Source organism: Balaenoptera borealis (assembly GCF_965194805.1).
Source record: "Balaenoptera borealis genome assembly, chromosome: 15".
Lineage (NCBI taxonomy): Eukaryota > Metazoa > Chordata > Mammalia > Artiodactyla > Balaenopteridae > Balaenoptera > Balaenoptera borealis.
Genome location: NC_138871.1, coordinates 8,108,976 through 8,130,153, shown reverse-complemented (window position 1 = coordinate 8,130,153; position 21,178 = coordinate 8,108,976). Strand labels below are relative to the sequence as shown.

The 21,178-nt window shown below is 52.4% G+C and overlaps 1 protein-coding gene and 1 long non-coding RNA gene across 9 annotated transcripts in view; one reads left to right on the top strand and one right to left on the bottom strand.

Annotated features, from left to right (window-relative positions):
• The window catches only part of INPP4A (inositol polyphosphate-4-phosphatase type I A), a 125,499-nt gene extending 105,028 nt beyond the window's left edge, over positions 1-20,471 (top strand). For 5 of the 8 annotated variants that reach the window (XM_082356138.1, XM_082356137.1, XM_082356133.1 and 2 more), the window contains 7 exons: positions 724-847; positions 1,578-1,704; positions 1,997-2,137; positions 4,343-4,440; positions 6,763-6,875; positions 8,915-9,069; positions 12,890-16,342. In XM_082356138.1, the coding sequence (XP_082212264.1) occupies positions 724-847; positions 1,578-1,704; positions 1,997-2,137; positions 4,343-4,440; positions 6,763-6,875; positions 8,915-9,069; positions 12,890-13,070 (939 nt within the window). In that variant the 3' untranslated portion in view covers positions 13,071-16,342. Of the gene's footprint in view, positions 1-723; positions 848-1,577; positions 1,705-1,996; positions 2,138-4,342; positions 4,441-6,762; positions 6,876-8,914; positions 9,070-12,889; positions 16,343-17,816 lie in introns of those variants that run through there. The other 3 variants (XM_082356140.1, XM_082356139.1, XM_082356136.1) reach the window with 1 other exon arrangement.
• On the bottom strand, positions 9,844-12,892 carry LOC309611589. Its single transcript, XR_014234612.1, has 2 exons — positions 12,384-12,892; positions 9,844-10,480 (listed from the first exon to the last, which is right to left on the bottom strand). It is a non-coding gene; the product is annotated as an uncharacterized lncRNA (long non-coding RNA).
• Positions 20,472-21,178: the final 707 nt, after the last annotated feature.

The following is a 21,178-nucleotide window of genomic DNA, read 5'->3' as shown; positions in this document are numbered from 1 at the left end:
GGAGGGAGGGGGAGGGGAGCTGCTGGATCGCAGGTGCTCAGGAGGGTCCGGCTTCACACCTGCTCCCCGGGAACCTGCCCCGAGGAGCCTGGGCTCACACCGGCCCTGGTGCCACCTTTGTTTTTCCCTGCAGAGGAGTTCATTGAGGGAAGACGCGCAATCTGTTTTCTGGTTTATAAAGCAGCAGGTATTAGGCCTGCTCAGGCACAACTCTGTTCTGGTGATTTCGATTTCCCTTCAGAGGAGGGAAGAGCTTAAATGAGCATCACCAGTTTTCAGATGCCAGTAATCTGATTAGCAGAGTGAACGGTGGCAGAGGCTCGGTGGGTTCTGTGCGGCTTCCTGTGCCCGCGAGGCGGGGGCTGTGCACGGGACACCTCTGCCCAGGAGACTCGCGGAGGGACCTGTTCTCCACTCCTGCCCCTCGTCATGAGCACCCCGCTTTCCAGCCTGTGCTGATCTGGATCTGTGGGCATAGAGGCCCTTCCTTTCACCATGGGGAAATAATTCTGGGCTTCCAGAAGGTTCTGGCCCAGGAGTGACCCCAAGGTCGGGTCGGAAGCTGAACCAAAACCAGACCAACCTTTGGAAGCGAGCCCTCCCGTGGCCTCTGCACTCCTGGTCCCAGGTCCTGAGGGCGAGGGGCCGCCGCAGGCAGAGCAGTGCGGGTGCAGGAACCAGGGTGGGCCAGGCGTGAGGTGAGGCGGTGTCTGTCCCCTGCAGCTGACCGCGCTCATCTGTGGCTTCATCATCAAGCTGAGGAACTGCCTGCACGACGACGGCTTCTTGCGGCAGCTCTACACCATCGGGCTGCTCGCCCAGTTTGAGAGCTTGCTGAGCACCTACGGTGAGCCGCCTGGGCTGGGGTTGTGAGAGCCTCCGTGTGTGACCCCCTCTCGTCTCCCTGAGTGGTTTTCTGACACACAGGTAACACATACTGATTAAAATGTATCCAAACATACCCCGATAGGTGACAGAGAACTAAAAAAAGTCCTACATAGTTAAACACACACACACACCCGCTTGTGGCCCATTTCTGCACCCACTAAATTATTAGAAGGCAAGTTGCTGGGTCAAACAGTAGGAGTATTTAAAAAATTTGTTGATATTTCCAAATTGTTTTATAAATGCTCTCTTCTCCTCACCTTCGTTTTCTGTTTATTTCTTCTTAGAAGGTAAAAACGATTAATTTTTTTAAAGTATCTGTTCATCTTTGGAGTTCTAAGACATTGAAGAAATATCAAAAGATCTAAAGAATAGGGAAAGATCACAGCACCTAAAGAGCCGGCTTTGCCTTCTGAGGTTCCCACGTGTAGGTCCCCCACCCCTCCCTTCGCCAGGAAAGGGCCGGGAACTACGAGGTGTGGTTGCACCAGCTGCGCTTTTTAGCACGGCCGTAGGACTTCAGTAGTGGGCTTTACGCACGGAGAAGTGAGGCACTTGGCCAGCCTCCCCCCAGCTCTCACCGCCTCGTCCCTCCACCCTGAGCTCATCACTGTCCTTCCGTGGCCACACCGAGTCCAGGGGAGAGCGCAGGTCCCCTCTGCCTGACAGCCCTTTCCCTCTCTTGCCTCCAGGGGAGGAGCTGGCTATGCTGGAGGACATGAGCCTTGGGATCATGGACTTGAGGAACGTGACCTTCAAAGTCACTCAGGCCACTTCTAATGCGTCAACCGACATGCTGCCCGTCATCACAGGAAATCGGTAGAAATGTTTTTCTGATTCTCAGAACTAGCGCAGTGTTTTAATCTGTGTTCATCACATGTGATGCACGTTTCATTTTTGCTTTATTCCGTTTCATTCAGCTGGAAACGCGCATCCCAGCCGGCTACATTCATTTCACAGCCCTGTACAGGTCGGCGACCAGCAGCTGGGAGATCTCCGAGCCGGGCCGGGCTGCTGTCCCGTCCTGAGGCCAGCGGGGCCTTCCCCTCCTTGCTCGCCATCTCCCATCTCGCTGTCGCAGGCCTGACCCTCCTCTTGCTCTGCGTTTCAGGGATGGCTTTAACGTGCGGATCCCCCTGCCGGGCCCCCTGTTTGACGCCCTGCCCCGGGAGATCCAGAGCGGGATGCTGCTGCGGGTGCAGCCCGTGCTCTTCAACGTGGGCATCAACGAGCAGCAGACGCTGGCCGAGAGGTGCGTGCCGGGCCACCTCTGTGGGCCAGGGGCTGCGTCCGTCGGTCGCTGAGCTGCTGGAGAGGGTGTGCTTAGTCCTCTTCGGGCTCCGAGGGCCACGTGGACTTTGTTATCCCTCCTTCCTTTAAGTTCAGCCACACACCGGCTCGTCTTTGGTGCTGGAACACAAAGATGAACCAGACGAGGTCCGTGCCCTCGAGAGACTTGGGCTGGCAGCAGGGAGATGTGGCTGCGAGGATTACGATGAGTGCAGGGAGTTGGGGCCCTAGTGAGGTCTCAGAGGGTCTGGGAGGGCTTCCTGGAAGTGGGTTTTAAAGAGTAAGTGGGGGTTGGTCATAGGAGGAGGTGGAGGAGAGACCTGGCGTCCCAGGCCAAGGAGCCTGAACAAAGGCAGGTGGGGAGAAGCCATGTGGGGCTGGAGGCTCAGGTAGCAGGCTGCAGCGGGCAGGGGTGAGGACGGAGAGGCCTGGATGCCAGGCGTCGAGCCACGCCTTGGTCCTAAAGGCCTGCGCCTCGTAAACTCCTCCAGGGTCACCTGCCAGGCAGCAGGGAAGAGTCACGTGTGCCCACGTGTGCAAGAGTGTGTGCAGGTGTTGGAGAGGAGGGGGGGATTGGGTGTGTGTAGCTTCTAATGACCTTCTGCTGGTACGTGAAAACCTTTCCTGTCACGTCATTACATGCATGTGATCTATGTGTTTTAGAACTAAAAGGTGTCTTAAAGTACTTGCTGTTAAGGACGTTTGGTCTCCAGGACGATATGCCATATTCCTGTTGAGCCTTTTGAGCCCAGTGGTCAGCGTCCATGGATCCCCAGGTGTAGGGTCCTCCCCACACGGTCGGAGACCTTTCAGTGGGACAGGACACCATCAGAGTCACATCTGAAGAAGATCATCTGCCGGCCATGTGCTGGAAAGATGTGAGGGGTCCGATGTGATGAGGGGGTTGTCGGGAAGAGTCCGGGCCAGAGGCGGTGACCTGGATCAGTCAGGGGCAGTGCAGATGGGAAGGGACAGACTGGAGAGCCGAGACGTGGTCTTCAGCAGGGCAGGTGTGAGAGGCGACGAGGAGAGGAACAGAGCAGGCCTCTAGGTGGGTGGTGAGTAGCTGGTCCTAACTGGGAGAGGGGTCACGCTGGGGGCAGTTGGGGAGCTGGCCTTAGGCGGAGGGCACCAGCCCAGGAAGCAGAGATCTGGAAGGTGTGGCCAGAGGTGAGGTGCCCACTTCAGGGAGAGTGGGCAGCGTCGGGGCCCCCAGCAAGGAGGTGTCCTCAGGAGGAGGTAACATTCCCTGCGTCTGGCAGCTGCTATTCCTGACTGCAAGAGTGGTTTCTGAAAAAGGTGTTTCTGGAAAGGTTTCTGCAAAGGGTTGAGGCCAGGCCAGATTGGAGTGAGTAGAGGGCCAGGTGGCGGAGGACATGGCAGTGGACGGGGGACATGGGGAGCAGGGTCTGTGCTCTACTTGCTTGTCTGCTCCTAAACAAGGCCAGCTCACCTGTGTCCCAGGGCGACCTCAAAGGAGCAGGTGCCTGGAGAAAAAGCCATTTTGGGCATCAGGGGTGGTCGGGTTGCGGTGGACCCACAGGAGGGCATCCTGCCCCCCAAGGGATGACTTTGGGACTGTGAAGAGGCTGCCATGCACGGAGGTCACCGGGCAGGAAGTGGTGGGGGGGGTGTGCGTCCAGGGCTGCGTGTTTGAGGAGCACCTGCGCCTTCCTCACGGGTGGCTTTCCTCCCGGCTCCCCGCGGGCCTGGCTCCCTGCGTGGTGAGGGGAGGGCTGGGGCCCTGCGCTCCGTCCAGCAGGAGCAGCTGGTCGAGTCTGGTCATCCAGCAACAGGGCGACTTCCGATTTGAAGATGGGACTGTCCTGATTCCCCAGCCAGAGCCCCACTGCCGGCCCCGCTCCTGGGCGCCTCCGGGGTGGGAGGACGGAGACCCGGGGCCGCGCAGCGGGGCTGCCCAAGGGCCTGGGTGTCTCGCAGGGATGCCTGTCACAGTCACGCAGGGTTCCTGCTCATGAAACGTATTCAGACTTGTCACCAACACGGGAGAGATGACCTTAAGCTTGGCGGGAGGAACGTGGCTTAGAATCTAGACGTGCGCCATAAGGATCGAGAGAATCGACATTGTTACCTTTAACGCAGTCACCGTGGCGCTAGAAGAAAGCGACATTAGCCAACTAACGGTGTCCCCCTGTGACCTCCGAAGGTTTGGCGACACATCTTTACAAGAAGTTATCAACGTGGAGAGCTTGGTGCGGTTAAATTCCTACTTCGAGCAGTTTAAGGAAGTTTTGCCAGAGGACTGTAAGTACTTCTTCACTACGGCCGGTCTCCATCCGCTGTCTTTTGTCCCTTGTGGGGTCTGGGGTTTGCTTAGCGACCTTCCCGGTGCTGCTGCTGACCCTCCCCTGCTTCCCGCCCTGTCACCAGTGTGGTCGGCTGCTCTCGTGCCCAAGGTCACCGTGCAAGACACGAAGGGGCTGAGGACAGACCCTGGGGAGGGCTCGCGTGGAGGCGGGGCCAGGTGGGCGCAGCGCCAAGGGGCCCCGCTGGTGTCTGAGGGGCATCTCACAGTCGCCGTGCGGCGGGGCGGGTGGGTGACCACGCTGCACTTCCTCGAGTGGCCGGAGGCCGGCAGGGACTGAGGGCTGGCACGTGGGGAGGCGGGAAACACGCCTGGAGCGCGGGGGATGGAAGGGTCTTAAAGGCCCGAGCGAAGGCGCTAGAAAAACAGGCCTGCGAGATGCCAGAGGATGGCAGGACCGGAGATCCTGCAGGGCCAGGTCGGGGCCCGCGAGCGAGTTGGGGGACGTGGTGTGGGCACAGGAGCTCGGGCGGGGGGCCTCAGTCTCCCCATGAACTGAGGGCGTGAGCCCAGCACTGGACTTGGAGGCTGTGAAGGAGGCTTGGGACGGGTGCTGTTGGAGCCATTGAGGCTCTGGCCCTGACCACACATCGGAATTCACTGGGGAACCTGGGAAAATCCTCTTGCCAGGGGCCCGGCTCAGAGTGTAGGGGGTGGGGCCTCGGCCTCGGGAGGTTTAGAAACTCCCCGGGTGATCCCCGTGTGCTGCAACCAAGCTCGAAAGCGATGATGTTTAAGAGGTCAGTAAAATGCTTTTCTGAGGACTCAGCTGAAGGTCATGGCACCTGGGCTCTCGGGATCCCAGATACCGAGTCATCCTCATGTTCTTCCACGGTGATCATAGTGACCAGTGACAGATTTTTCAAGTCCTTGCACGTGCCAGGCCTTCTACACACTTCCCATGAATTATCTAACTGATCCCACAGCACCCTTGGGAGGTGGGCTTGGTTTCATACCCATTTGACATATAGTGACACTGAGGCATGGAGGGCAGGTCCCCCAAGGAACCTGGGTCAGGCCAAGTGGCCTGTGGCCAACGCCCACCTTCCGACTGCTCTGGAGGCAGGGACAGTGCCGGCTGCCCGGGCTTGGACTGATGGGACGGGAGCGTGTGCTGGGCCAGCCCCCGGCTAGGGTGCCCTGAGACGGCAGGGCTACGCTGGGGGATCAGGAGCCTTGTGGTCAGGAAGGGGGAGACTTGTGCTCAACATTTTGGAGGGCGGCAGTTTCCAGTGAGGCAAAGCCCCGGGAGACGTGAAGTGGCCCCGGGGGTACAGGCCCGGGAAGGGCGAGGCCTGCGGGATCAAAAGCCATTAGCACTGCCCACGGCCCAGGACGCTGGGGGTGCCTCAGCCCGCCTGGCCCTCAGCCCAGCAGTTACGCCCGTCCGTGAGGCTGAGGAGATGGGGCCCACCAGCAAGTGCCCCCAAGTCTGCTGGGGCGCCAGTGTCGCTAATTGGGCCAGAGGTCAGGTCGTGCGTCTCCCCCGGGAGGCTCTGGTTCGCGGCCTCTGGGTTCCCACAGCCCCCGTCACACGCCGAGCCCTCTGGCCCGGTCCCCGGAGCAGCGTGGTGCTGGGCACGGAGCAGCAGTGTGAAGTGGTTGGCGTGGGATCCTGCGTGCACCGGGGAGGTTGTGCGGTGGAAACGGACGCATAGTTCCATCCCACAGTTGGTGGTGATTTGCGGATTCAGGCCCCCTGGCTGTTTTCCGTAGATGTGACCTCGAGGCTCTTCTCTTCTCCTCTGGTGGTCCTGGTGTTTGAAAATCCCAGGCTTCTGAGGTGAGGTGGTCCGACTGATCTTCCAGCTGGAGAGGTCCTGGAGCGGCCTGGACACTGTCGCGGTGGAGGAGGCTGCCCTTCCCACCTCCCCCAAGGGTGGCGGCCCCCCTCAGTGTCGCCACCCCCAGCCCTAAGCGTCCTCCAGCCCTGGTGGCGGTTCTGAAGACCTGATGGATCTCCCTCACTCCCTCCCATTCTCGATGATTCGAGCTCCCCCTCCAGTCCCTCGAAAGAGCTGAAAGGAGGCCAGGCGGTTGCCCTTTGCAGGCGGCACTGAAGTGGCAGTGAAAGTAATGGAGTGCTCCCCGTGCTGGCCACCAGGCCCAGTCCCTGAGCACAGGCCTCCCTTCTTGCTTCAATCACACTGAACCTCCGGCTCCGGCCGGGACTCATCCTTCGGCTGTGTCCGGCGGCGCTGGCTGCCGTGGGCTAAGTCCCCGCGGGCGGCCCCAGCTCCACGACCCCGTCTCTCTTCCAGGCCTACCTCGATCTCGGAGCCAGACGTGCCTGCCCGAGCTGCTGCGGTTCCTGGGTCAGAACGTGCACGCCAGGAAGAACAAGAACGTTGACATTCTCTGGCAAGCTGCTGAGGTGAGGGAAAAAATGTTAATAGCAACAAATTAAAACCTCAGCCAGGAGTGAAGAGAACAGATTTCTCCGTAAGGACACGATGAGAGTTGCCCGTGAGTTGCTTACTTTAGGGCTGCCTGGATTCTGATAAGCTTGACACAGAAGCTACCCCCTCGGACGTGGAATAACCAGGCTGATGACAGTTGTCCCCTTCCCAAGCCCGCACGGTCGATAACCAGCTAGAGCTCACGGCCTGCTGCATCTTTCAATAGGTTCAAAGGAGATCTCTGGGACCTTTGCCATCTCTTTAAACAATATTTCTAGTACACTGCTGCTCAGATCTCCTCATTTCCCCTGAAATGAAGTCCTTATAAGACCTCAGATACTTTCTCACCAATTTGGTTGTGGAGTTCCTGCTCTGAGCCCGGGTATCAGAGCAGTTTCACAGCTCGTCATTCACTCACCCCTGATGAGGGGACCTGTCCACACTGGGACTCACACACAGAGTTGGAATATTATTAGTTGGGCCTAATTCACACCTGGGGAGACCCGCCAGCACCCCAAAGTGGCTGATAGTCCCCCCGCAAAGACTGGAGCCTGGTGCTGCAGACTGCCCTCTTGTGCAGGGACGCGCCTGTGGCCACCCTGCTGCACCTTCCAGAACCTCTTGGAGCTCTGGATCCACCACCTATGAATGTAACTTTCTTTGACCCTATTTGTAGTTCTGGTTTATGCCACGTGTCTGGGTCATGAACTCTCCAGCCTGTGGAATTCAGCGAGCACGTCCACGTTCACTTCATCAGTTATGATTTTATTAATTCACTCTTCACCTAGCTCAGGGGCTGCTTAGAATCTTTTTAAAAATTTTTTGTGTATTCTCACAAGATGCCCATCTTCCTCCTGATGGTCTTGGCTGAACTTGTTTGGGTCCTTTCTGTCTTGTCCTTCTCCAGACACAGTGCTGAGGACCACACTGTGCCCTCTGTAGAGTGGCATCCCTGGCAGTGGCTGCGTGGTCTCGGCTGAGGCCTCTTGGCCCGAGAAGCAGCACGGGCCGTCTGTAGGGCAGCCTGCAGCGCCTCTGGTGTTTTTCTGAGAGCAGCAGGTCACGGAGCCCACTGGCGTTAGGTCATGTGGTTCTTCGTGAGGTACCCATGTTGTTCTCACAGTGCAGCATCTCCTGCGGGTCCACAGGCCCTTGTCTGAAGCTCTCGTGGGCAGGTGTTTTAGAATTCACAGGGCTCCATGTTTCAGAAAGGTGATACGGTGTACCTAGGCGTGTGATAGGGTGCACATCACCTGTGTGTAACGTGGTGCATGTGGATGATTTCACATCCCCGGGGGCATCTGGGGCAGCACTCTGGAATCAAACTCTTGAATACTGTCTTACTGAAAAGTATTAGTACGTATACAAAATGGGATAAATAAAAATTGTAGATAGTTTGACATCCACTCAAGAGCTGGTCATGTTGCCAAACGAGGCTGCCACAAACTTATACCAAAAAAAAAAAGTCTTTTGTTCTAGGGCTTTCTCGATTTGGGGACTGTGTGCCTAGGATTGCTCCTAGTGGTGCAGAGCAAATGCTCCCAGGTGTCCTTCCATGGGGAGAGGAGGTGCCCTGAGGCGGCCTTTTCTCAGCAGGGGGGTTGCCCTTCAGGCGAGCCCCTCACTTGGGAGGGGAGGTGTGCTGGGTCCTGTACCAGGGCCCTGGGTCAAGCTGGAGGGGAGCCTGGTGGGCAGGTGGTGGCCACAGGGAAGTGGGTCTGCCGAGCTGTTCCCACCCGTGCCGACGAGGAAGGGTGTAGAGACCAGTGGGTCTGTGCTGTAACTTCCAGAAAGGCCTAGAGACTTGGCGGGGGCGGGGCATCCTGGGAGCTCTCTGACCTACCCCAGGGGGTGGGCAGCAAAGGGCTGGTCTGGGCAGAGCTGGGAAGGTGGGTGAGCAGACAGTGGGGCCCCCGGGAGGCAGCAGCGTCCTGTGGGAGAGGCCCCGGGAGGTGGCCCGGGGCAGCGACCTGTCCCGTCTCCCTCTAAGCAAAGCCTGCCTTCCCGTTGGCAGATCTGCCGCCGCCTCAATGGGGTGCGGTTCACCAGCTGCAAGAGCGCCAAGGACCGCACGGCCATGTCGGTGACGCTGGAGCAGTGCCTGATCCTGCAGCACGAGCACGGCATGGCCCCGCAGGTCTTCACGCAGGCCCTGGAGTGCATGCGCAGGTGAGTCCCCCGGGCCCGGCGGCCACGCTCTAGTTTGGCTTTGGAGAATTCCTCCACGTCTGCCAAGTCAAACTGCAGGCACGTCACATCCAGTGTCCTCTTCTGAGTCAGGGGGAGAAAAGAGCCGGCGCTGTGTCTGAGCGGGACCACATTGAAGCGGGCGAGCCAAGGCAGCGGGGAGGGAGGTGGCGAGCTCAGAGGTGGTGAGCTCGGAGGCGGCCGTGTGGCCGTCCTTTGGCACCCGGTGTCCCCCGGCCACTCACCTTGCTGTGGGTGCGACTCAGGGCCCGGGCGTCCCGGCAGGCCCCGGCTGTTCCCATCCCGCGTTGCCTCTTCTCAAGCCGAGGGGAGACCGAGCGTCCGCAGGCTGCGCCGGTTGGCTCCGCTTCTCCCAGCGGTGGGCTGGGTTTGCTTTCACGAGCCCAGCGTCCAGTGAGTGTTTCCTGGCAGCAGCCCCTCCCCTGTCCCTGTGCCGTGGCCACCTTGCCCTAATGATGTTCTGATTCCGAGGCAGCAGGCGTGTTTGCAGGATGAAACCTGGGACTAAAACTCTGTCCGCTGTCGGGCGATGCCTTGTTTCCGGCACGGCTGGGGAGCGCCTCCCCTCACGTACCAAAAGAAAGGATAAGAAGCCTGCTCCTCCTGTCTTCTTCCATGTAGCCGCCAATGCTGTTCTAGTCTCGTCTCCAAGTCACTTCTAGTGAACGTTCTGTACCATTTGTCCTCTCACCAAATTCTTCAAAGCATTCAATTCTCTTATCCTTTCTGTATGTCTCTGCCGTTTCACCTTCTCACAGTCGTACACGAAAGCGATGCCTGAGCGCCTGCCTTTTGACAGTAGCGTTTTGTAGAACTGGAACCGTTTTGTCCTGTTTGGTCTTTCCAAATTCACCCAAACCTCGTGACCTCAGGGCTGCCTGTTGATGCACTTTTAGAAAGTTCACACTCTCCCTGCCTCGGCCTCAGGGAGGCGGTGGGGTCTCGGCATCCCTGGTGCGGTCAGCTGCGAGGTGGAGGGGAGGACCGCGCTGGTGAGACGCAGGCCGCCGGCCGCAGAGAGACGAGAAAAATGGAGGGACACAGCTCTAGTTGTGGGGCGGATATTAGGATGGGGTCCATGCCGTAGGCGCACGTCAGGTGTACAGTTGGTACCCCTCGGTCGAGGCCTCTATCCAGTCTTGGCTCCGTGAACACATTCGATGAAAACAATAGTTGGTTCTGACTGCGTCTGAGCACGAAGGTCTCGGGAGACCAGGGAGCCGGTGGCTCCTTAGACGCACGGGCAGCCCCATCTGCTGGCCTGCAGCCCGCCAAGGGGCTGGGCGGCCACCCACACGCGCACAGGTGAACTGGGAGGCTGGCAACACACGAGGCGCTCTCACAGCTTCTGTCACGTGGGTGATTGCTATTCCTTGTAGGAAAATCAGAAAATCCACGTAAGCCCCTACTCCAGTGATTCCCACACCTACCCACACCCCACAGGACAATTCTCCGTATTCCTGCTACTACAAGGAACACGGCTAACATCCCGATGCGTGTTCACAGATGCATACGTATGAGTGTGAATGTGCTTAACCCACGCATTGGTCAACTTACCCAGTCCCTGAATAGTACACAAAACATATGCACAAACAGATGCAGTTAGATGTGTAACTCTGCCCGCTGTTTTAGCCTACTGTTCTCAGTTAACTGTCTTGTGAGCATTTTTTCAGGTTAATGAATGTGGGCCTTATCATGTTTAGCACACCATAATTTATCCAATTTGCTGTCCTTGAATCTTTAAGCTGTATACGGTGTGTCAGCACTTTAAATAAGGGCGCAGTGAATACCCTTGTGTTTTCTCCTACCCACGTCTGCCCTGTTGATTCCTTAGGTTAAAAAGTGTACACCCTTGTAAGGCCTTTAATACAAATTGACAGGTTGCTCCCATACCAGTCACACCCAGTGTCCCGAGGGCCTGCCCACCCGCCCTCTGGGCAATCATCCTGCCACTGCTCTGAGCGCTTCTGAGCCTGGGAAGTCGGCCTTGCTTTCCTACATTACGGGCAGGGACGCCGGGGTCCTGAGTAGGGAAGGACCCTCCTCCCATGGGACGGGCATCATTCCCTTGGCCTCCCTCTGCTTCTCTGAAACCCCCATCCACCTCCAATCATGGATGTCTTTTTAAAGTTTATTTAGGTTTTTCTGAATTTTCTAAAATCTCTGCAGTGAACATATGTTACCTTAATAATCGTTGAAGAAGTTATTAAACACCAAAGCAAAGCTCCATGCTATCTCGCCTCTGCCGCCCCCGGGATCCTCAGAGCACCAGCCCCGGGTGCCGTGCTCGCCACCGCCTTGTCCACCTGGCCTCATGCATTTGTTTCCATGTGACACTGTTACCCCTGACCTCTCTGTTTTTGGATTATCCCGTGTGGGGAAGACGTCTGTTCATAGGCTGCAGGCCCCAGGTGGCTTGGTCGGTAGCCGGTGTTTCCGGCTGCGGGGTGGCCAGGAGCCGCGGGGCAGCCCGGAGCCCTAAGGAGGCAGCAGGAGATCTGGCCGTGCCCTGCGGGGTTCTCTTGCTTTCTGGCTTGCATTGGCTTACCCGACGGAGGAGCAGAGCATGCCGGCAGCGGGCTGGGGCGGCTGGGGCAGGTGGGCCGGGCGAGGGGCAGGGCTGCCGCTCAGGCTGTCTTGTGTCTGGAGGCCCAGGGTGAGCACTGGCCAGCGCTGTGCTAGCAAGTGCTTGACAGCCAGCTCTCTCCAAAAACAAAAACAAAAACAAAACCTGATCTGTCTTGTTTGCCGATTTCTGTGGCATAAACACTCCCACCAGGGCCTGTTTCAGGCTGCCGAGCGACACCACAGACCAGGGAGCTGGGAAGAGATGCGCACGCTTGGCTCTTGCCGTCAGAGCCCGTTCCAGCTCCCTGCTGGTGGTGCCCCTCCGTCCCCAGTGCAGGGGCCGAAACACAAGTGTGGGCCTTCCTAAGTAGCCCCTGTGGCCCCCGAGACTGCCGTGGCCGGGGTTGTGACCATCAGTGCTCGTGGCATGAGAAGCGTCCCCCGTGAGAATGGCACATCCAGGGCGTCCAGGGTCCTCCAGGAGCCTCACCTCAGCACATTTCTTCGGTAGCACCAAAGGGGGACAGACCCCCCCCCCCCCCCCAGTTTCCAGTGAGCTGGGTTGGACTCCATTCTTGGTAGACCCCATCTCACAGAACGATGACTCGGAACGGTAGCTCACACCCTGCCGTTGCGCAGCCTAAAAGCCGAGGCGAGTCTGGTGAGGGCTCTGCCTGCAGTTGATACTGAAGGGAAACGGTTATCACCTGAGTGTTTAATCAGGAGGCAGCTTTGGCGAAGTAAGTTGCACCACCTGCCGCTCAGGCACCTGTGAGAAGGTCAGACGCCCCCGATGGTTCTTCATGTTCCGCCTGCTGTTCGGAGTCCACGTCTGGCCGCGTGTGCGAGCACGGCAGGGCAGCATGGCGTGTGCTTGGCAGGCGAGGGGGTGAGCATGGAAAACCATTTAGTCGGCCCACACGTGTTTGTTTTCAGTAGATTACAGTATTTTTTTCTTATTTTCCCTTCTCTTTCTCTCCTTTCTTTCTTGTAACTGTGCTCGTTTTGTTTTGGTATCCCTTTTACACCCTTTTCTGCATATCATCTTTTTCTTTGTGTTGTGGCTTCATTCCATGTTTTTTTAAATCTTATCTTTTGGTTCTCCTCTTCTTTTCCCATACTTTTGAAAAAATCCATTGCATGTATCTCTCCTTTTCCTTTATTTTCTTTCCCTTTTTCTTTTCCTTTCTCCCAACCTTCTTCCTTTTCACAGCATTGGAACACGGGAGGTAGTCACCCAGAAGAACTTGAGCGGCCTGGTGCCCATCCGAGACTTAAGACTAGACCCCAGCCTCCTCTGTTCCATCCCTTTACTAGCTCTGAGCCCCAATTTACTGATTGCGTGGCTCTTCCTGAGCATAGCATACCTGGTGGCCAAATTGCGTTGCAAATGAATATCATTATGAGAAATTAACAAATCACCAGAAAAACAAAAGTGCCAGAACATGTCCAGCCACCGTGTACCTAACTGGACAGAAGGAATGTGTCAGAGCATGGTCCGCCAAGATATATTTCATGCCTTACAGTTTGACATTTTGTTGTTCTGAATTGTAAACACCTGCCAAATTATTTCACCAAGAGGACGTGTTCGTTTAAATTCTGTAGAGTTTTCAGTGCTTGTAACGTGTTCTTAACAGAGCTCTGTTACTGCTTTGTTTAGCTGGCCTGGAATTACTTGTACCAAATCTCTTACCTTCTGATGTAAAACTATTTATTACCTGTATATCTCTTGTGCCCTGTTTCCTAGAGAGAGGAATTCTGTCAGGAAAGAATTTGTATATTTGATACTATTCTTTAAATGTACTGCTAACCTTTCCTTTCCTTTTGAAGAGAAATGAAAAGTTTAGATGCTTTCTAACTGGCTCATCTAGATAAACCTATTTAATAGGACATGTACTTTCTGCTTTCATTTCAAAGCGTAGTCCCTGAAATTATAGTAGCAAACAGTTTGCAGAATTATAACATTTCCTTGCTTACGTTATTATTTCCAAGTTGGGATGACACAAAGCTGTGAAGACGGTAGCTCATTGTATCAAATCAGGCACATAAAAATAACATATTGCATGTGACTTTAGAATTACTCTTTTAAATATTTGTCATTAAACTGATCAGGAACCAATGCACAGAGTAACAAAAGGCTGTTAAAGTTAGATACATTTATTTTTCTTGAAATAGCATTTTTCATCAAAAAAAAAACCCCTGCATCTTTAATTCCAGATTCAAGTCCAGATACCTTTTCTCTCTTACAAATCAAATATGGTTAATTATGAAAAAAAAAATCAAAATTTACCAAAAAATAAGGCCTGACTTTTGGGCAGTTGTGCCAGATGGAGGTGTGAGAGAGAAAAGGTCACTTTGGTTTCTGTTCTTATCACTCTTAATTTGAACATGGCAATGTCTGTAAAATGGGAGGATTTGTAGCCTTAACATTCCTGTGTGGAAAAGGGTGGCTAGACACCTCTGAAGGCAGCAGAGTAGATGACAGGGAAACCCACAGATCCTGCCTAAGAAACGGGCGGCGGCTTCTCTGTTTTCCAGCTCAGATTATGTTGTGCTTCTGTTTTGGCCTCCAGCTGGCTTTCCCATACATTGCATTTTATGGAAGTGGATTTCTTTTCACCACTCTAGAAACACTGGAGTGAATGTAGAGAAGCTGGCTTTTCCAGAAACTTTACACCCAGGCACGCACACAAACCCAGTCCACCACAAAATCTGGCCTCTCCATTCCCTCCCCCAGACTTCCAGAACTTACTCTGGGGTTTCTCTGGTTTGGCCTCAGATCTGAGTCTGGGTTCCGGGAACTGTAGAGGCAGTTACGACTGCAGAAGCAGTGGGTGACAGATGGCAGATGCAGACTTTAAACTCTGAGACGAAAGGGCATCCTCCTCACCGCTGTGTCCTAGACCCGAGCACTGCGGGAGCGTAGGGCAGCTGAGTCCACTCTCCTCACAAGTGCAGTGTGGTCGCTCTGTCTTTTCTAGGATAAGTGAGGTGGCTGCTCTGGGGCACAGCTCCTGACATCTGTCAGGAGGGAGTCTCTCTCCAAATGCCAAGTGACTGGTGGTGTTAAGTTGTAGCAACATGACACTAGTCACAGGTGAGGTGCTGCCAGCCTGTGGCTCTTGTGGAGAGGTGTGTCCACCACTTGTCCTCCTCCACATCAAGGTGTACAAGTCGACTTTCTGAGACCATCTCGTTCCTTTATTGGAAAGAGGGCAGGCAGGCCCCACGGTTCACGTTCCATAGCTCCTAGCCTGTTCTGGGTAAAGCACTCCTGCTGCCCCCGGGGTGACACGTGCTGTGCCCACCTCCGGGCTGGCAGAGACCGTGGGCAGATGAGGGAGGCCCTTCTGACCACACAGAGCGTCCCCTCCTCTTCCCGGGTGCCACCGCCCAGCAAACGGGGGCCGCGGCCAGCTAGACAAGCACCCCCCCCCGCCCCCCAAGGGGCCTCACGGACACCATGGCCTGTGCCCGGCTGTCTGCCCCCGGCTGTCATGGTGCCCACCAGGCCTTCCTGTAGGCTTGGCTGCCAAGATAAGAGAGAAATGGATGGAAGGAGAGGAGCTAAGATTCTTGGTTTTTCTCTTCAGGGGTGGGTCGGAAGGCAGCACATTCTAACTCTGCAGTCACGAGGTGAGATGGAGACAGCGCACCGCGAGATCAGACGAGGCTGGGGGTGGTGGTGGTGCTTTAGCACATCTGAGGAAGGAAGCTAAGCATGCCTTTGAGCTGAGTTTTCATGTCGCCAAGGCCTTATGAAGTCAGGCTAAATATATATTTGAAATCTTTTCTGCTTTAGTAAGAAACAGGCAGGATAAAACAAAGATGGGGAGATGATTCAAGAAAGGGGAGTCACTGGTACCTGGTGAAGGTGTTCAGGTTGCTTCCGAGCTAACGCTAGCGCTGAGGCGGTGTCAGCGCAGGTGACGCTGGCTGTTCAGGGTCGCCACGGCACTCGTGTGTCCAGACGAGTTCCACAGGGGAATCTCCCCTCCGGAAAGGAAAAACAGAGCTGTCACTAAAATCAGTTGCCACTTGGGGTTTCAGTTCTAATTTTTTGTTTTAAAAAATAGATGTCCTTGAGATAATTTATCGATATAATAAAAAAAAATCATGTAGCTTTGAAATAATTAAATCCCTCTTTCTAAAAATCTATCCAAGGCCACCTCAATGTGTATTATGGACTCCTAAAAATAATGCAGCCATTGTGAGGGATCAAAGTATTCTGCCTTAGGATGGACGTTGGCCCCTGCAGCAGCAAACGCCAGTTACCACAGCACGGCCTTGCCTCTCTCCACACCTCAGGCCCCAGCCCCAGGCTGGAGCTTGTCTAAACACTGGGTGATAGAGTCAGCGTGCGATCAGCCTCATTAGTCAGATTTTTGTAAACTCAATCCAAATTCAAACATTTGAGGGAAAATAAGCACAATTTGATTTAAAAATAAAGTGTAATCTTGACTGTAATTTCATGTGTAGTGTATTCAGCCAGCTAAACCAGTGATCAGCTTCTTTAACATGTAAATAAAAGGTAATATCACAGTTCACAAATTCTTCTTCGTTCCTCAAAGCAGTTTGACATTTACTACTGATAGGTAGTTTTTGAAAAGTGTGTACATTTCTTTGTAAATGGAGAAGCCATATCTGAAATAGTCCAATAATGTAAGAGCTTCCAAAGATTAAAGAAGCACCTATATAGCTTCTGCTTTAAACAGAGTATTTTTATCTGATTATTGGATGTTAGACCAACATGGTCTTTACTTACTCTAGGGCTCTCTGCTCATATGGCCTAGGCGCTCAGTGCAGATGACACACATGTAGCTGAGGGCTTTGAGGTTCTCGTGACAAGAAAGCATATCTGAGTTACTGAATTACTTAATAACAAGCAGGTGGATACTTTTCTAAAATACCCGAGTTTATCTTCTGAATAAAATCACTGTCTTAGCAAAAATATTTTTCATGTTCTTAATAATGAGATTGTCATTTTCACTTTAAAAGGCTTGAGCAATTGCCACTGATATTTTTTTAAAATGCATGACATAATAGTCTTCATACAACTTGAAATATTTTTTTTAAATCACTGTTTCTTGGTAACTGCAAATATTACATCTCATAAAGGGGATTTTGTACTAAATTTAGTATAGTTTATTTAACTGCTAGTCTTAGAATAATATAAAACTATAAACTTATACTGTGCTATAGGAAGTCATTCCTATTTAGAATCACTTTTGCCTGTGAATTTGATGTCTATCACAACATTTCCCAGAGAGCTCCCCTGAGGCTCCCATTTGGGAATGTGAGGCCTGCCTGACAGCTCATCCTCCTGTTGAGCATTTGCTTTGCCCACTGGGTTGCCATGACAACCCTTGATCAGTGCAGCAGCAGAAGAGGCTGGTGGCAGGTTCTCTAGGGAAGGGCCCCCTGTGGGCTCTCACTGGCTCAGTGGCACTCTTGAGAGAGGTGACCACAACGAGGGCAGCTCACCTGGAGAAGGTGACCTCAGTGGGGTCACTTCTTCATGACGCCCCAGCGCTGAGAGCCGTGTAGCCACCGCACAGCCCGCGGCATTGCTGTGTGCCCGGGACAGCTGTCTCCCAGGTTGAGACAGCATGTGACAGCCGCCTTCTGAGCCAGATGGTTTTGCTACATGTTGAATTCTGCAAGGAAAATCAGCATTTTGAATTTGAGACAGTTAACAGCTGTTGCTAATATAGAAAAATGCAGCTTTTTAAAGGCTTTCAGTAAGAGTAGCATTTTTTCCATTGAAATTGCCATGTGACAGAACCTCTGAACCACTAGTTAGGATAGACCCCTCAGATAACCAGACACGAAATACATGTGAAACCATTACCTTAAAAAAAAAAAAAAAAAGTTGTCCTCCACTTCGATACAGTGCTGCTTTTGGAAATGCAAACCTCGCAGTCCCATACAGCCTGTGTCCATCTCTGTGCTTCTTAATTGCCTTGTTCAGAAACCCACCATCTTACATGTGTATTGTCATAAATGAGTCTGGCATCCATTTAAATTAATCAGCCTTTTTTTTAATGCTATGAAAATAATCAGTTCATTTCATCTGAGTTTAAGTCTTTTCTTTTTTCCTTTTTTACTGCTGTCATTTCTTGTGCTTGTTTTTTCCCCAGTGAGGGTTGTCGAAGAGAAAATACAATGAAGAATGTTGGAAGTCGCAAATATGCGTTTAATTCCCTGCAGCTGAAGGCTTTCCCCAAGCATTACAGGCCTCCTGAAGGGACTTACGGAAAAGTTGAAACATGAACACACGGTTTCCTCTAATTAGCTGTTATGTAATAAATGTGGGTACCCTCTAGTGTCATATATGAATTCTTCAAGAAGACCTGAAGGATTGGTTTTTACTTTTACGTTTTTAAAACTATTTCACTGAAGAGTCTATGGAGCATGTTTTTTGCGTTGGAACCCATAGCAGGTAATGTTGGGCTCACTAGTGTGGAGAGTCAACAGCTGCCCGTTTAAACAGCCTTCAGCCATAACCACACAGATATCAACAGTTACCTGTATGAATCAAGCCAGGTGCGTCTGAAATGCGAAGACTTTTTAAAACGCCCACTTAGGCAGCTGCTCACCTAACTTATTTTTCTACTGAGTAACTCAAAATTGAGCATTGATTTACAATCTACTTTTTAAAAATCTCCATGTAAAACGGTAAATAATAGTTTAAATGATTGGGTCCCGGGCAGACCACTAAACGTTAAACGTTAAGGGAAGTTTTGGGGAGAGACGCTCGCTCTGTCTCATGCGGTCAGGGTGAGTGCTTCTGGTGCATCAGCCTGCCTGTAACAGCACAGGTGGAACCAGGAGTTGAAGTAAAGGCTGATAAATCAGCCTGAGATAAGACTTATTAGAAGACAACACCTGCAAAGCCGTCCACACAGTAGGGGCCACCCCTGTCCCTTAAAGAACAGGGTGTCTGCTCGAGGACATGAGGCCAGCCGTCTCCTGTTGCCGTGTGCCCCGTGTGTAGTCCACGGCCCCAGGGCATGTCTCCCCTTCTTCCCCAGGTCAGGACCTCGCACGTGGTATCGTCTGATGCCTCTCAGTCAACAATGGGGGATTTTGCGTAGAGATAGTGGAAGCCTAAATATTTTCAAAATCGGTGTCCTCTGGTGGGTTTCCCAATTTTTTGTCTTCTAGAAGACAATACAATCATGTTTGAATGTCTGATGAAAGTGTCTTTTAGGTTTGCAATAATTGTTACTACTCATTCTGTTATGTAAGATGGCTGTTGAGAAAGTTGAAATATCTCCTAAAATGAGATTTTGAAAGGGATTAATGGACCATAAAACTTAGGAATTTCATAGAAAATTATGTCTGGTCATCTATTATAAGATGATGATGAGTCATCTGCACATAGCAGAGTTTTATGTTTTTATCAATTCTGTTTTTATCATTATTATGTTTACATGTTATTTAAAAGGCTGTAAAAGAAATGTATGTGGCACATATCCATGATACTGATCCTAATGACTTGTGAACCCTTAGGAAGTTCCTTTATCTAAAATTCTAAATGTTATTCTTTGGGCTCCTCTAGAAATGCCACTTGGAAACATGTAACAAGCTTGGGCCTGGGGAGCTGAAGCACAGGCAAGACCACCCCTTGGCAGGGACAGAGGGTGGGCATCAGGTAAGGGTGGAACCAGGTGACCTTTCAGATGCTTTCCTCCTCAGAAGTCAGTGCACACCTGGAGCCTGCTGTCTCCTGACGCCCACTGGTGAGTGTGAACTGGTGTGGAGGGTGAGTCAGTGAGGCACCCTTGGCGCTCACCAGCCCCCGCACAGCTGGGTTCACTGTGGAGGGCGGAGGTGGAGAAACTTGTCCCGCAAGCCCACTGCACAGGTGGCAGCAGGTGGTATCAGATTCTCCTGCTGTTATCGATCCATGTGCAAAGACAGCTTCCAGTATGGCTGACTTAGTCTTTCACCTCCACCATTTCATTTGTCATTTTCTAGTATCTGTATATTTCCATCTTTACTCATTTTAACATCATTTCTAAAAACTCCCTTGTATTTTTAATGTTACTCATACAACTTTCAGATTTTTTTTTTTTTTTTTTGGTCTGAAGAGCATTACCTGCATTTACCAAAAGGGAATATAGCAAATGTTGTCATCTGTTTGTGGTTTTGCATGTGGCACCTTTATATGAATATTTTCCTAATTTTGGCTTCATGTTGGATCACCATAAAAGTCGAAGACTTGGCTAATCACGTAGAAAATATTCAGGTTTCAGTATTCCACCTGAGCGTTACTCCCCCGCTCCTGTGCGGTAGTCAGTCTCACAGCGGCACTGCGCGATTACAAAGCTCGTTGAGTGGGGGCCACATTGCCCATCGTGGTGGCTGCAGGTACCCAGGTCACACGGGAGCTTTGAGTTTTCAGTTGGAGAAGGAAGGCAGTTTTACAGGTTCCCGTAAAATGGAGGTTCCATCAAGTGCTCCTTATATAAGGCACCCATTTAAAAAGAAACGTTGAGACGTACTGAAAGCTCAGATGTGACGTGGATTCTGTGAAAGCGTCTGCAGCACAGTTGCCTTTGGTTTCCTTTAAAAACGTACAAATACTGTATAATAACAGTTTTGTCCTTACACAATTGTATTTGCCAAGCTTAGTGCATTAAGGTACTTTTATTTATTTGTTTTGGACAGTATTAATATATATAAACATATAGTTACCGTTTTATATATTCTTAGCTCATTCAAAGCCATGTATGCTGTAAATGTGCTAGTCTTTAGAATGACAATAAACAACTAACGAGATCACTAAACCTGGTCTGACTGATTCATTCTGATACATTAGGAGGACTGGTTCTGTGGCCGGCATCTGGCTGGACTGATGGGCATTGCATTGAGCGCTCAGTGTTTGTAAACATGAGACATTTCTGTTTTATAATCCTGTTTTCACTTAGTTGGAAGTAGAGGGCAGTGAGGTGTGGGATTCAGCTTCAGACAGACTCAGATCCCTATCCTGTTCTACCTTTCACTGGCTGGTGACTTTGAGCAGCTTGCTTGCCCTCTCTGAGCCTCCCTTCATGTGCTAAGTATGAAGTTGCTGCTTTTGCCCTTGGTCCCAGTGCACATCAGATTTTGCGTGCACCCTGTAAGAGTGACGTTCCTGTCTCCCCCAGTCCTGTGGAGATGCTGCAGTTAAGCCTTCAAAGCCAAATGCTCTGGGAGCTCCTCTTCCCAAAGACAGACCCCCAGGCTGGGGAGCCTGACATGGGGCTCAGAACTCTCACTCCTGTGGGAGAACCTCTGCAATATAATTACTCTCCAGTTTGGGGGTCACCCACCCCCTCCCAGGGGTATGGGATTTGACTGTACTGTGAGTGTGCCCCTCTTACTGTCTCGTTGTGGTTTCTTCTTTATGTCTTTGGTTATAGAATATCTTTTTTGGTAGGTTCTTATCTTTTTTTTTTATCGATGGCTGTTCAGCAGTTAGTTGTGATTTTGGTGTGCTCACGAGAGGAGGTGA